At 36.5% G+C, this 15,574-nt stretch overlaps 1 protein-coding gene across 1 annotated transcript in view; it reads left to right on the top strand.

Annotated features, from left to right (window-relative positions):
* The window catches only part of HTT (huntingtin), a 72,507-nt gene that overhangs the window by 44,282 nt on the left and 12,651 nt on the right, over positions 1–15,574 (top strand). The window contains exons 40-56 of the mRNA XM_017727715.1: positions 1,089–1,296; positions 2,799–2,940; positions 4,189–4,368; positions 5,798–5,974; positions 6,224–6,300; positions 7,548–7,686; positions 9,152–9,274; positions 10,122–10,335; positions 10,536–10,681; positions 11,140–11,317; positions 11,593–11,688; positions 12,110–12,297; positions 12,928–13,054; positions 13,915–14,015; positions 14,507–14,661; positions 15,032–15,171; positions 15,340–15,422. Coding sequence (XP_017583204.1) covers positions 1,089–1,296; positions 2,799–2,940; positions 4,189–4,368; positions 5,798–5,974; positions 6,224–6,300; positions 7,548–7,686; positions 9,152–9,274; positions 10,122–10,335; positions 10,536–10,681; positions 11,140–11,317; positions 11,593–11,688; positions 12,110–12,297; positions 12,928–13,054; positions 13,915–14,015; positions 14,507–14,661; positions 15,032–15,171; positions 15,340–15,422 — 2,474 coding nt within the window. The remainder of the gene's footprint in view (positions 1–1,088; positions 1,297–2,798; positions 2,941–4,188; positions 4,369–5,797; positions 5,975–6,223; positions 6,301–7,547; positions 7,687–9,151; positions 9,275–10,121; positions 10,336–10,535; positions 10,682–11,139; positions 11,318–11,592; positions 11,689–12,109; positions 12,298–12,927; positions 13,055–13,914; positions 14,016–14,506; positions 14,662–15,031; positions 15,172–15,339; positions 15,423–15,574) is intronic.

Genomic DNA, 15,574 nt, shown 5'->3' with positions numbered 1-15,574 from the left:
GGATTTTGTCTTCTCACTCGTTGCAGTTTTTTCAAAATGTGAGTATTGCTGACTCCTGTGTTTCCAACTGTAGGAAGCTACTAGATTATAAGTGAACATTCTCAGTGTACTCCTTTGAAGTTAGAAATAAAAGGCATGGACAAAGGAAAAAGATGAGCATGCAGTGGCTTTTATGACTGTAGGAAGTCGCTAGATGGTGTAGTTTCTGCAAATGCAAGGAGCTGGAATGGGGCTAGCACTGGTTTGCTAATAAGTGGAACCAGAGATTTGAGACTCAGTTATTTTTCCCATTCTTTGCTATTTACATTGTGTATTTATCAGTCCTGGGGGCAGCTTAAATTGCTCCACATGGCTGTGGAATTTACAGCTTCTTTCTTCTGTACTTCTGGCAAGGAAGGCAAGTAACACTGCAGATTCCCTTCATTATTCTGATTAGCTCTTGGTTTCTAACTGACTCTGAAGAAACCTTTTATTTTACCCTGATCTTATCTTCTCATAGAAAACCAAAAAGTCCTATACCTTTTGACAACTTTCCTTGTTTTCCCACCCTTCTCATATTTCTTGTTTTCCTAACCTTTGTTTTGGCATACAAATACAGAATCAGCAAGTCAGAAAGCAAAATTCTGGATTTTTGCTGAGTGTTCCATATGCAGGTTAATGGCAGAAACAGTTTTTGCACTTTAGAAAATGGATGAAAGAGGATAAATTTAATTTCAACTAAATGTATTTGGAAAGCCATCCTCTGCATACTTTTAGGTGTTCTTCCTTAACATGCAGGGTAGTAGTTACCTCATGGTTCTTAAGTAGAATATCTGTGTTTTAATTTATAAACGAATGAACTAGTCCTGGTCCACAGGTGACAGTTTTAAGTTTAATGAAGATTTTCATGTATCAGATTAATTAGAATTGTAATGAAACCTATCTAAACATTATTTATTGAGTCTGAGAGCTGGTAGTTTCTGGTTTACACACTGCCTTTAAGCAAACTTCATCACTTGCCTTAAATTTGTAAAACATCTTAGGATATACCTTTCTTGCAGGACTTCTACCCTGAATAATTTTAAAGCTTCAAAATTTATTGTTTTCAGGGATGTTTAGAAGAATCACAGCTGCAGCCACCAGACTTTTTACAGGAGATGGATCTGATGGTAGTTTCTATACCCTTGAAAGTTTGAGTGACCTTGTTCAGTCCATGATTCCCACTCATCCTTCTTTAGTTCTCCTCTGGTGTCAAATCCTGCTTCTTGTCAATTATACCAACTACAACTGGTGGTCAGAAGTGCATCAAACCCCAAAGTAAGTTTTGGTTTTGTTCCCTAGTAGTAGTAATGTGTTTCATACAATTATATTTGCTAAAAGCATATTAAAACAATCTAGCTGCTTTCTGCCAAGCCTGTCAGCCCATTGAATGGTGCTGCTTGGATTCTGAAATGCAGTTCTGCATTTGCTTTGTGTGTACATATTGTCTGTTCTGATATTGATGTGACTTTCAAAGTGAGGAAATGTATCCTGCACTCAGCTGTTCCTCAAAAGAACTGCCAGGTAATCGCTCCACTTCTAAGGCAAGAAATTTTCCTTTGTGTACTATTTTTTATTAAAACTATGGAAATAACTACAGCAAAATATTCAGTGTTTCATGTTTATATGGACACCTCATATTTCACCTTCCAGGAAATAATCAGCTGGTGGAGATGATGGACGCTGCTGTGTTTGTGACAATACAATCTGATCAGTTTAACTGTAACTGTAGCTATGGGATTATCTGTTCTCAGAGGGTCTATTGCTAAATGCTGTCAAAACATGGTATTAGCACCATGCTGGTTCATTAGCATCAAGCACTGTAATAACCTCACTGAACACTAGTTGTCTGAAATTTGGAGATTTGTTCTAAAATGAGTGTTCTCTTGGTCTGAAGTTAGTTATCCCATCTGTCAGGCATTGGAGTGATTTGTCCTCAGTGAATAAGGAAGGGAGCTCTTGTGAGGGTGGGTATCTGTCTGTGTTAACTGTAGAGGGAGGTGAACAAATGACTTGGGAGATGTTTCTGGTGCTTGTGCAGTGAGTGTTGGGGCAGACTTGTCTTGCTCTACAACTGAAGTGCACTAATACTTTCTCAAATGTGAGATTCTTGCTTCAGTTCAACCTTATGAATTGAAAATACATTATTCTAATTTGTGGAAACATGGAATTACCAGGATTACGAGCAACTACTGAGGCATTGGAACAGGCTGCCCAGGGAAGTGGTGGAATCACCATCCCTGAAAGGTGTGTAGATATGGCACTTCAGTATGTGGCTCAGTGGTGAGCCGTGGTGTGGTGCTAGGTTAAAAGTTGGATTTGATGATCTTACAGGCAACCTTGATGATTCTATGAATAAAAATAGCAGTAATTTTTTTTTATTTACCAGTATCATCTCTGGTTTTTTACTGCGTTGGGCATCACTTTTAATCTGACTCTAGACAAAGTGCTCAAGAACACTGGTTTGTTTTGAGAAGAAAATACAGTATTAGGTTCTGTTATCCTACCAGAGATGCAACAGCCCATGTTTTTCTTTTAAATAACCCATTTGGTTCTTTAGACTGTCTGAAGAAGTAATAAGCAATAGTGCAATTGTTAAAAAAATCAAGATCTGATAGAATGCAAAGTTCTACTTCAAGGAAGTGTAATGTTTGAATGAAGTTCATAGGGAAATACATGTCATGTAAGGACATTGGTAGGATACTCCAAGCACTTTGGTTGTTCATGCTTCGGTAGCCATACTAAGAAAATAGTAACAAAATAGAATATACTTTTTGCAGGCGACACAGCCTTTCCACCACTAAATTGCTTAGTCCTCATATATCTGGAGACAGTGACGAATCAGATTTGGAATCTAAGCGTGGCATGTGCAATCGTGAGATAGTGAGAAGAGGAGCACTCATTCTCTTTTGTGACTACGTTGTAAGTTTTGAATTTTGACTTTTATAACTACAGTTTTGAGTTATTTTATGATGCTGACAGTCATGTATTACTGATCTGTGTTAACTGAAAAGTGAAGTGTGTTAAGTGAAAAATAAAGACCTGTGAAACCAGTAATTTTATTTTCAGGTGGTGCTTCTGTAAGCTTAGATATGACCTCATTTGGCATTTTTTTCTGTTCTGAGCTGAGAGTTCTCTTGGCTGTTAACGGTTACCTGGTGGGCAATAGAATTACCTTCTGGGTATCACAACCCTTACCTGGGAGGTGCTTGGAGCACACTATGAAGTTTTAGACTTCCCAACATCAATAGCAGTGCACAGTGTCCAGGAAACAACTAATTTCTGACTACACCTTAAGAAGAGAGGTTTTACATGAACTTTTAAACTTCATTTTGGTTTTCCAGTGAGAGCAATTTCTGTGGCTTTGGTCTTTTGCTGCCCCAGTATTAGAGTTTTAGTTCACTGGGAACTTTAGAAGTGAATCTTCAGTACTAGGAGGTATTGCACTTGGGTTTGCACCTCAGATCAGTTTTGAGGCAAACAAACTGCATTCCTTTCAGGTTCAACTGAACAAAAAGCTATGTTCAGGAAGCACTTCGAGTACTAATGGACATTCAGTTACAGGAGTCAGATTAGAGGTAGTCCAAGGTAAAATCCTCCAAAACCTCTTTACTGGGGAGGTACAACCTCTCAGCATTGTCTGGTTAACTCTACAGATATTTTCGTGTTGCATTCCACTGCTTGTTGATATTCACAAGCCTCTAGAGGTTTGGCATTAATTATTGACAGATCTCTTTGGATTTGCTTTCCAGAAATTCTTCATTTTGCGTTAAAGACCAGTAGTAATAAGAAATCTTTAAGAAGCCTAAATGAAAATCACATTTTACAAGACAACTCTCTGTGCATGTTTATTTCAAATAGCATTTCATTAAAAGCAGCATCTTTGAATCAACCTTCTCAATTTACTTGTTTCTAACCTGTTTTCTAGTGTTTTTAGAAAAATAAGTTGCACTTTCATGGTAAATACCTTAATTTGCAACAAGATCAAAACATTTGGAAAATTTGTCATGTAAAAATAATGTTGGTGGTATTAAGATATAGACACTCTATGCCATTATTTTAAAGTAGCTACCAGAATTATGTATGAGAAGCTTCATGTTGTGTCATGTTTAGTAATTAAAATCTTAATATTGGTTTTACTATGATCAGATTTTAATTTTTCCCCTTTAGTGTCAAAACCTACATGATTCAGAACACCTGACCTGGCTTATTGTGAATCATGTTCAAGACTTGATTAATCTGTCCCATGAGCCTCCAGTACAAGACTTTATCAGTGCTGTTCACAGGAATTCAGCAGCCAGTGGTCTCTTCATCCAGGCCATTCAGTCACGGTGTGAGAATCTTGCAGCTGTAAGTTTAACTTTTTGACTTCTTGTAAAGAATCAAGTCACTTCATTTCAGCATAAGTTTAACTGATAAGTATGCAAAGTTTGACATTTCTGGGTCATTTATCAACTTCCAGTTTTATTTTAAAAGTCACTTACTTAAAAATGCAAACAGTGAACCTTATATTAGCAACTTCATTATTAGATGTGCTCCAGTCCATCAAATCTATGAATTCAAGTGGAGATGGTTAAACTGCTTTTCTTCCTTTATGGGTATTATCCCACATAATCAATATCTGAAGGGTAAATTAAAGCTGTAACTTTTGACTTCGATTTCAGTGCCTTGGTAGTATAAATAGCAAGCTACTAACTGCAGAGGCAGGAGTAGGAACCAGTCCATCTTCATAGGCCCTGGAAATATAAAAATGATTTGTGAGCTCATGCCTTCCCCATTCATCTGTTCCAAAAGTTGTATCCACTTGGTGAGGGAAAATCACCAAGAAATTCAAGATATTACTTCTGTTGATTGTTTTAGTTTTCAAATTAAAAGGAGTAGATGATGTTTTATAGGGATGTAAGGTTGTATGCATCTCTCTTAATCATGGGAAATGTCATTTGCTGGACTTCCTCTAGAGATAATTGTGGGAGATGCCACCTGCACCCTGAGTAGCTTCAGTGCTGTTTCCTATCTCTTTGCATTGTCTCTCTGCAAATCTAGGGCAGCTTTAAAGTTATGTGAGATTAATCTGGGCTTCAGTAGCTGAGAATCAGCAGAATGAACTAAACTTAATATGTTTCAATGGAAGATGTAGTCACAGTGTGAAATGCTTGGTGATTATCAGGAAAGACAGTAAAATTAAAATAGCTGGTATTAACAGACTGCTCTAAACCAAGATTGGTTTCATGAGTCAAACTAGTGTGTCTTTGTGTTTCTCCCTTTAGAATATTAGTGCTGAATTGGTGCTCATATTAAAAAAAAAGTTGAAGAAATTGAAAAAATATTTGTACACCCTTTTTAATCCTGAGTTGCTACTGCTGTTTCTAAACATATGCTCAGAAAATCCCCACTGATTGTCTGGATTTCTGTACTGTCACTTTTCTTGACTATGCGCATGTTCCTTCCTTCTTCCAGAAAGAGCTGAAGCTTCTCACTGTGTTCAAAGCTTTTTGCAATTTCACTTAAATGTGTAGCTTTTTTCCCCTAAAAGTTTTGCTCCCTATGTTTTGCTTACTCTTGTAAGAGTAAGCTTTTACAGTTACACATCAAACAACTTACTGTTCATATTAATTAAATAAGCCAGTAACTCATTCACACAGAGATGATTATATTGATCAGGTAGTTGTCTGCTATAGTTTTTTCTAAATGCCTTTCCCTTTAGCTTTAAGATCTTTGTATTCCAAATTGATTGTCATGTTTTGTCTGTTTCTCTGTTTTGTGCTGTTTCAACACCTAGCCCACAACTCTGAAGAAGACCTTGCAGTGCTTGGAGGGAATCCACCTGAGCCAGTCCGGGGCTGTGCTGACCCTGTACGTGGACAAGCTGCTGTGCACTCCCTTCCGAGTGCTGGCTCGCATGGTTGACACCCTGGCCTGCCGCCGCGTGGAAATGCTGCTGGCAGCAACTCTGCAGGTACAGATAAATCCATGCCTGGGAATCACATTGGGTGGTGCCAGCAGTGTAATCAAGAGCAATGATTTAAAGTACATCCAGATATGATTAAGTGATTTCGTTTGATGATTTTTTTAATTTAATATATAGATATGTGAGTGTTTACTTCATTTCATTTTATCTGCCTGTAACTTTGTTAATCCAGTAAAAGTATTTTGGGGGATTTTGCGTATTTCTGTCCTGTAAAATTCTTGTGATTCTTTCGTATAGAACAGCATTGCTCAGTTACCAGTTGAAGAACTGGATAGAATTCAGGAGTACCTTCAAAACAGTGGATTAGCAGCAAGGTAAATAATACCAATAATACCATTAAAATGTCAAACTAAGTAATGTTCTAATACAAATCGTGTTAACTCTGTTTTCCTACATTTTGGCTTTTTTCCTAGAGGTCAGATAATGGGTCTTTTTTGGAGGTAAACCAGGAGTAAAGCCTCTCATAACATGCTGACATGTTCTGGCACAAGGGGCAGTTGTGTTGGCTGTATTGAATTTGCAGTAAGAACTACTTAAGAACTAAAGCAAGCTCTAGAAGGTTGCATCAAATTCTCTTTCTTGCATCCCACTCCATATTTAACTTTTGAGAGACAGCAGCTGCAAATTAATTTCTTAACAAAATCTGTGTTCCTAAAGCCAACTTTATTTTCCTCAAACTTGCAAAATATTGCCAGTTCAAGCTAAGTGGGCTTGGGGTTTTTTGGTTTGTGGTTTTTTTTTTTTCTCCCAGACAACTGTGTTAAAAGTTTTAACTGTTTAGTCTCCTGGCTGTTTAAACTGCTGGTATAAAAAGGTGAAAATTACTCATTTTTTGAAAAACTTTAATTTGATGTGGGAAAGATCCTTATTTATTCCTCTTGTCATTGCTGTTTAAGGTTAATACTTGTTGACTGAAATAAGAAATAAGTAGGGGAAAGAGCCTAAAACCTGCAGTAGATCAATAGTTATGTGCCTACATAGGTAATGTTACATTTAAGTTTTTAAAAGACTCAAAAAATTACTTTGTACAAGTTCTTGATAGCAGTAGTGGTATTTAAAAAAATCTCAACCAAACAAAACAACCAGTTAAAAAGAAATTCTTGTCGCTGGTATAAATCCAGAAACTGGAGTTCTTAGTATAGTGAGGGATAATTTTTTAAAAAGAGAAGTATAGTTTTAGTGGATTCTTCAGTAATATCCGTTAGAATGTATTTTTTTTGCAATCAAGTAATCTGTTCACTAACTTAGATTCTTCTTACTCATTAAAAGATTTGCTGCATAAAGAAAGCTGAACAGCTTGTATTTTGTGCTTAAGTACATCACAAATTTTAACACTAAATTAGATTTAAATCTTTATTTGTTGGTGGTACTGAGTTAATTAATTTTGGCCACTGATACCTGAAGAAACTTTGCATCATATGACTGCACAGATCCAACAGAAACTGAAGACCCTACTGCTTTTCTGTCCTGGGATTAGAATTGAGTCACTGGATGTCTTTCTATTTTTAAATTATTTACAAAACTAAGATAGCCCTCTTCTGATGTGTTCTTCTGTTTTCAGACACCAAAGACTTTACTCGCTCTTGGATAGGTTTCGTCTTATGGTAGCACCAGACACAACCAGTCCTTCACCTCTGGTTACCTCACACCCACTAGATGGAGAAGACCAACCAGCTTTAGAGACTGTAATCCTAGACAAAGTAAGATTATGTTTAGAAAGAGACACTAAAAGTGCTTTGGCTATAAACAAGCTTTACTCATTACAAAATATTTAAATGCAGCTTATTTTTACTATGCAGTTAGTGTTCTCAGGATTGTCAGTGTATCTCAAATATAGATCAGTGATTAATTTCATGTGTGTTGGCTGACTGTTGAACTTAAGATGGATAATTAACACATGCATAGATGTTTGTTATATTGATAGTGCTGTGAAAAATTTACCAAGTTTGGTTTCTTTGCTCAACTTTAATGGAAAGATTTTTATATGGTTCAATAGAGACAGATAAATAATCATGTTTTCTTGATGTGTTTACTACAGTTATTAGTTTTATTCATTTGCTGAAAGTTTTTGGCTGTCTCTTGGAAATGAAACATTGCTTGTCCAGACCTCCCTTCTCAGCTTTAAATTACTTTCAGAGAACAATCAAGAATACTGAACTGTTTCTGTCTTTCATGGACTTTGATGTGTTTATTTCCAAGTGGAATGGAAGGCTGGGAGCAAGTCTTGGGGCCTTCTGTGTCTTCCTTTTTTCTAGTTTGTCCCATGGCACAGATATTTCTCCTTTTCATCCCTCCATGTTCTACACTGATGCACAGTAATAGGAAACTTATGTAACTGAGATGGCAAAAATTATTTGATTAGCTGACAGTTTGGATGAGTCTGAGCAGTTATTGGCTATGGGGAGATGTTGAGAGCGACCTGGACAACAGGAGAAAATGCTGTGCCCAGAAATCATTTACCCATAGCTTTATGTCTTCAAATTACCCCCAAAATTTCCTTTGTCTCTCCCTGTAAATTCTAAATAAAAGAAGTGGTTTTTGTATACTTCCCCCACAACTTCTGCATAGTTCATAGAATCAGAATATCTTAAGTTGGAAGGGATTCATAAGGATCAATGAGTTCAAATCTGTGCTTTTCACAGGGCTACCTAAAAATAAATCCTGTGACTAAGAGCATTATCTAGATGCTCCTTGAACTCTTACAGGTTTAATTGGGTTCTAATTAATGTCAGCAAATTTATTTGAATCTGAAGAGTTTTCTTCCTTGGTTATAGTATAGGTTTTTTTGTTATTACTATTATATTTGTTGTGACTGTAGGGTATTCCGTGCTTTTTTTCTAGATAGTCTGCTCAGCTTTAGGATTCTAATACAAGTACCTGCACTATATATTAAGATTCATTTTTCCTCATTTCCTGTCCAGACTGTAGAGAAATAGACAAGTTGTCAGTGAACATCCATTGGTCTAGTTTAAGGTGTTCCATTTCCATTTATCGCTTGTTTGTTTTGCTTTGCTTTTTAGTTTGAGGGGATTTTTTTAATACTACTGTAGGATACAGATGTCTTGGACATTCAGTGCCGATGAGTAGTTCTCCCTCTTACCCCCATATACTGTGTTGTTTTCTGAAAACAAGTATATAATAAATTTCTGCTTTTGATTATTAAAGGACTGGTATGTGTCACTAGTGAGGTCACAGTGTTACATCAAGTCTGACTCTGCACTGCTAGAAGGAGCAGAGCTGGTAAATAGGATTCCTCAGCCTGACCTGAACTCCTTCATGACCAGCAAGGTAACTTCTTTGTCAGAGAAAGAGGACGTAATCAGTTCAAGTGTTCCTATTGGTAGTATTAATAGATTACATTCTGAAGTGTTTACATTCTTAAATGTAAACACTTCAAATTTAGATAATACTGATACTGATAAAGTATACTGATAACACTAATTCACCTAATTAAAACTAAAATAGTAGGTATTTGTGTAAAAGAGAGGGTATCTGTGTCTAGCAGTGTTGCTAACAGTAACTTTCTAGTAGTACATGTTGAGTAGATAGTGGAAGCAAAGGTTTATTTATGCATCGCAATCAGAATAATCCAGTTTTACCATTTTACATAGTCTTGTTTTGCCATATAGTCTCTTCCTAGGCCAACTGTTTCTGTAACCTCTTCAATATCTGTGCTAGTTGACTTGGAGTAAGCCATTGACAGGCCACAGATCAATAAATCTGATGTAAAGGACAGCTTTGTTCAAATTCTCACTATGATAATTGCTGCTGGTATGGAGCAAATAATGCTGGGGAAGCTGTTTTTAAAAAGATATTTGACTTGTTTGTTTGAAAACTTATTACTTGAAGATTCCTTGTGTATATGTCATCCTTAATCTTTATTCACACATTGTCCTGAAAATTTGGAGTAAGCATATTGATTTTTCTTTCCAGTATGGTACTAGTTGGAATTTAAATGTGGAGCCAATGTGGGCTTATCCATATTGGCACACCACAGTAGAGCAGAGGTGCTAATAATAAGTTAGATATTCAATAAGCTGTAAATTTACCCCCACATTAGTATGTTAGAATAATACCACCAAATTCTTAGTTTCACTTTAAAAGCAATTTCTTTTTATTTACTATTTGATTTCAGGAATTCAACCTAAGCTTGTTAGCACCTTGTTTAAGCCTCGGCATGAATGAGCTCTCAAGGGACCAGAAGAACAGCCTCTTTGAAACAGCTCGGAGGGTAACTCTGGATCATGTGTCTTCTGCTGTACAAAACCTTCCAGCCAGCCACCAGGTTTTTCAGCCACTATTGCCAACTGAGCCATCAGCCTACTGGAAAAAACTAAGCGATATCTTTGGTAATAGAAATAATGGTCTTTTAAAGTTTATTCTCTCCTCTGCAAAGATACTTTACAGATGTCTTGTGAATACATGAACTTACTATTTTTAAAAAAATCAAGATACCTGGCGTAAAAGTGCTTATGAAATAGTTCTGAAAAACATTTATTGAAGGGAAAAAAATTCAAACTGCTAGATTTCATCCAGTCTTATTTTATAGGAGATGAGGTGATGTATCAGTCTATGATGACACTTTGTCGTGCACTGGCTCAGTATTTGTTGTTACTCTCAAAACTACCAGCTGGTCTCCGTGTTCCTCCTGACAAAGAGGATGATATCCTGAAATTCGTAGTGATGTCAGTAGAGGTAAGAAACTACACCGTAATTAAAGATGTGATGAAATGTTGGGAGAGGGAACAGCTCTATCTTAAACTGATCACCACTGAGTAATTTTTGATCGGGGCAATTCTTTTGTTTTAACTGTAGAAATTTCTTCAGTGGTTTTTGTGTTTGACCTGTGCTAGCAAATGAGATTTGGGTTATGGGACAAGGACAGTTTTATATAAGGAGAGGTTGATTGACTGATGTAATGATGCTGGCCTTTGGGAGAATGGGTCCTGCACTGATTTTTGGGACACTTAATAAACAGTATATGAATGTCATAATTTTCTTGTACTTAAAATAAAGTGTTCTCTGAGGAAAAAATCAATACTATTTGCTACTAAAACTTTACATTTTGCCAAGTTAAAAAAAAATCACTCTTGGTTAGAAGTTGTTCTGTTGTGAGAATTTGCTATTAATAGGAAACTTCTCTTTTTGTACAGGCACTATCATGGCATTTAGTGCATGACCAGATTCCATTAAGTGTAGATCTTCAGGCTGGTCTGGATTGTTGCTGTCTGACACTACAGCAGCCTAGTCTTTGGAATTTGCTGTCTTCTGCAGCTTATGTGACATATGCTTGCTCCTTAATTAACTGCATTAGATTTATCATAGAAGCAGGTGAGTGTGGTTTGAACAGCTCGGAGAAAAATTTTGTTAATAGATTGCCAGTCATCATTGATCAAATGCTGCGTGTCTGGAATATTTCCTTTGAGTCCTTATTAATTATTTGTTTGACAAATTCATTTTTTACTACTTTAATTTCCTGTTTAAAATTTAGCATTTACTTTCGAACTTGGCAAATGCCAAATTTGACTACTATGTGGTGTTGATTAAAAAAGTGGAATATGAAATATGTAATAGCTGTATCTTTCAAATATTTTTCTCCAATTCAGTTGCTGTGGAACCTGGTAATCAACTTCTTAGTCCTGAAAGAAAGAAGAACACTTCAAAACCTTTAAGTGAGGGGGAAATTGACTCAAATGCACAGAGTAAGTAAAAAGTGAATTTTGCTTCTGGCCTAAACTTTCACTGAAGAAATATTTTAGGTACCCTTTCCATTACTATTATTTTTAACAGTGAAAGTTCATCTGAGACCTTATTTGTATTTGGTAAATGTCTGTTAAATATAGGTTGACATATTTTTGGCAGGTGTAGTTGTTTATTCTTGAAAGTTATACTTTAATGCAGTTTTTTCTTTTTGGGGACTCTGTTAGCTGTGCAGTGTGCTACAGACTGAGCTTTTTAAAGTGTTGTGGGATTTTAAATTTTTAAAATTTCTTTGTATGCATCCTTATTGTGGTTTTTTGCTGACATACTCTTTTGTTAAGAATTTTTTGTGTTTCTGTCTTTTTAAATTATTTGTCTTTTGAGTGGATTCATAAAACTGAATTTCTTTCTCTCCTAACAAAGAAACAAAACACATTATTGCAGCATGTGAAATGATAGCGGAGATGGTGGAATGCTTACAGACTGTCTTGTCATTGGGGCACAAAAGGAACAGCAGCATCCCTGCGTTTCTCACTCCTGTCCTCAAGAACATCATTATCAGTTTAGCAAGGCTGCCTCTAGTGAACAGTTACACCAGAGTACCTCCCTTGGTATGTTTATTATTCTGTGCTTTCAGGACTTCAACGTTATTGAAAAACTTTGAAAACCAAACATGGTGCTGCATCCTAAATCCTACATCAATAGGACTTCAACCTTAAGCTGGTTTGATCAATCAGTTTGTCTTTTTGAACCCTGGGTAGTAATATGTGCAAGGCCATTTCTCTATTTCAGCACTCTGTTTTTGCAGGGATGTCAAAACATAGTATTTTTTTTGGTTGAGACTTTTTTGCCCCCTCTGTGATGTATCAGTGTGCTTTTTCAGGTACCAGTAGTATGTGAGCTGTCTTCCTTGAATTCCATTTCAGCATAATTTCTGCACAATCTCTAAACTGAAATATGTGACAGGAACTTACTTGCTTCTGTATCTAAACTTGGATCACAAAACTGGATAATTAATTTACAGTGGGAAGTATGATGGAAAAAGCCCTAAAATTAGAAATATGGTATACATTGTTATAAGTTGTGTTAGATGTTCCATCTTCCTTTGAGTGCTTTTCTGTCTGGAGAGCTACTTTATTTACTGGTGTCTTGTTGCCTTTGAATGGTGCCTGTATATTTAGAGCTGTAATGCAAATACTATATCTGGTGTAGATAATTAAACTTCCGTTATACTTCTTTAGGTCTGGAAATTAGGCTGGTCACCAAAGCCTTTGGGTGACTTTGGCACAGTTTTTCCTGAAATCCCAGTAGAATTTCTTCAAGAAAAGGAAATATTTAAGGAGTTCATCTATCGCATTAATACACTTGGTATGTACAAAATTAAATTAATATACTTGGCTCTTATTGGGCATTTACCCATGTTTTGAAATTACTGAATAACTGTATCTGAAACTGTTTGCTTACTTTCGTTGCTTATGTGGAAGACACATAGTATTTCAGAGCAGGTTAGTAATTGTGCTGCAGTAATTCTTACATTTTGTTCAATGAAGAGAATAAATGGTAGAAATAAAGCCAAATATTATTCCAGCTCACGGGGATTTCAGTGTGCTCTTGCAGAATGACCACTTGTTTTCTGGAGCATACGCTTGACAGCACATTTGAGAATATTTTGCTTCCCCCCTTCTTTTTTTTTTCTATTACAGTATAAAGTCCTGTGATAAGATACCTGTTACCTACCTTCAGCTCAGGCATCAGATGTTTGGGTTGGACTAGAAGATCTTGAAAGGACCCTTCCAACCCAAACCGTTCTATGACTGTGTTAGCACAGTGTTTCCAGTTCTCTCCGCCTTCTTGGAGCTGAAGGAGACAAGCTGTGGTGTTGTTCTCTGCCATACCCATCCACACCCAGTAGATCACAGAATCACAGAATATGCTGACTTGTAAGGGACCCACAAAGGTCATCAAGTCCAAACTCCTGGCCCTGCACAGGACCATCCCCAAGAGTCACACCATGGGCCTGAGAGTATTGTCCAAACACTTACTAAAATCTGTCAGGCTTGGTGCTGTGACAACTTCCCTGGGGAGCTTCTTCCCTTGCAAAAAATGCCAAAATGAATAGGAAATGGTATGAAACTAAGTCTGTGGAAACAATGTACCTTTTTTTTAATGCTGTGTCTTGTTTAACTTTGTATTAAGACATAAATGGCTATCTCTGAGTGTTTCCATAGGATGGATCAGTCGTACTCAGTTTGAAGAGACTTGGGCTACTTTGCTTGGTGTGCTCGTAACTCAGCCCATTGTAATGGACCAAGAGGAGAACCAGCAAGAGGTAATGAAATTTTACTTAAACCAAGAAAAGTGTTTCTATTAATAAAATGGTAAAGCAGAAAAGAAGTGACTAACACTAAGGAATTTTTTATATTTTGTATTTCCTTTTTTTTCATATCCTGGTGAGTTCAGACACATCCATATTCTGGCTTAAAGCCTCTGCAAGCATGTAAATAGTATGGAAAAAAATCATGAAGCTGTTTCAGCTCTTTATTAGAACATCACTCAACACAGGTTTTTTTTTTTTTAAGATTCTTGACTAGAAATTAATTGCAGTCAGTGCTTTGTGTGCCTTGTTTATGTCACATATATTTCTGGATGGGAAGAAGCGTAGCTATCAGGCTTATTAATGATAATTTAGTGAAACATGACAAACTGATATTCAGAGCTTTTGGGATTTTTTTTTTTTTTTTTTTTTTTATTCAGGCTTTTGGGTTTTTTTTTTTTTTTTTTTTTTTTAACAATTCAAATTACAGTGAGTTCATTTTACAGGAAGATACGGAGAGGACCCAAATTAATGTTCTTGCAGTGCAAGCCATAACCTCCCTGGTGCTGAGTGCAATGACCATACCTGTTGCAGGCAATCCAGCAGTTAGCTGTTTGGAACAGCAGCCCCGCAACAAAGCTTTAAAAGCTCTGGACACAAGGTACTTCTTTTTACTTGTTTTCAAATACATAAAACCTGTTGTTAATACATAATGACAGTTGCTTAATCTAGCTGTAGCAAAAATATGAATGGATTGTATTTTCTAAGCAAGAGTATACATGGGTGGGTCTGTTTACATGGAAGTTATGTGGACTTAGCATTGTGAACCTGCTGAGTTAAAAGATTATCTGAAAAAGATAACATCTTAATAAAATCTAATAAACAGTGTGCAGAATGTATTTTTCAGCATTTTCATTTCCCTGATAATGAAAATAAGCATAGATACACAACATTGCAGAGTAAGCCAGACAGACTTGCATGAAACTATTAAAGGAAAGATCTGCTAAAATTGATTTATCTTGGGCTTTCAGGTTTGGGAGGAAGCTAAGTGTTATCAGGGGAATTGTTGAACAGGAAATCCAAGCAATGGTGTCTAAGAGAGATAATATTGCTACTCATCACTTATACCAAGCTTGGGACCCTGTTCCATCACTTTCTCCTGCTACTACAGGTAAGTGCTTGTTTGTGGGGGAGAAGGGGAGAGTGAATTTCTTTTACACTTAAAAAGTGGAAAAAATACTCTCCGAAAAATTTGAAATCCAGTTTGCAGGAAGTGAAGCCATTTTCACATGTGCTTTGTTAGGCACTTTCTAAAAATTCGTCTTGTGTTTCGTTACAGGTGCTCTTATCAGCCATGAAAAACTCTTACTGCAGATCAATACTGAACGAGAAATAGGAGATATGGATTACAAACTGGGACAGGTTTGTTGAAAGCTCAACTTTAAACTTGATTTTTATTACATTTCTTCCAGTTCTGAAAAATCAGTTAAGAAGCATTGCGTGACATCAAATAGAAACTAAAAGCTCTGAGTTCTGGAGGGTAGGTCATAACTGGGTGTCTCCTCAGCCAGAAG

Source organism: Corvus brachyrhynchos, unplaced genomic scaffold (assembly GCF_000691975.1).
Source record: "Corvus brachyrhynchos isolate BGI_N302 unplaced genomic scaffold, ASM69197v1 scaffold80, whole genome shotgun sequence".
NCBI classification, from domain to species: domain Eukaryota; kingdom Metazoa; phylum Chordata; class Aves; order Passeriformes; family Corvidae; genus Corvus; species Corvus brachyrhynchos.
Note: the sequence above shows the minus strand (reverse complement) of the source record. Positions and strands in the feature narration are given on the sequence as shown.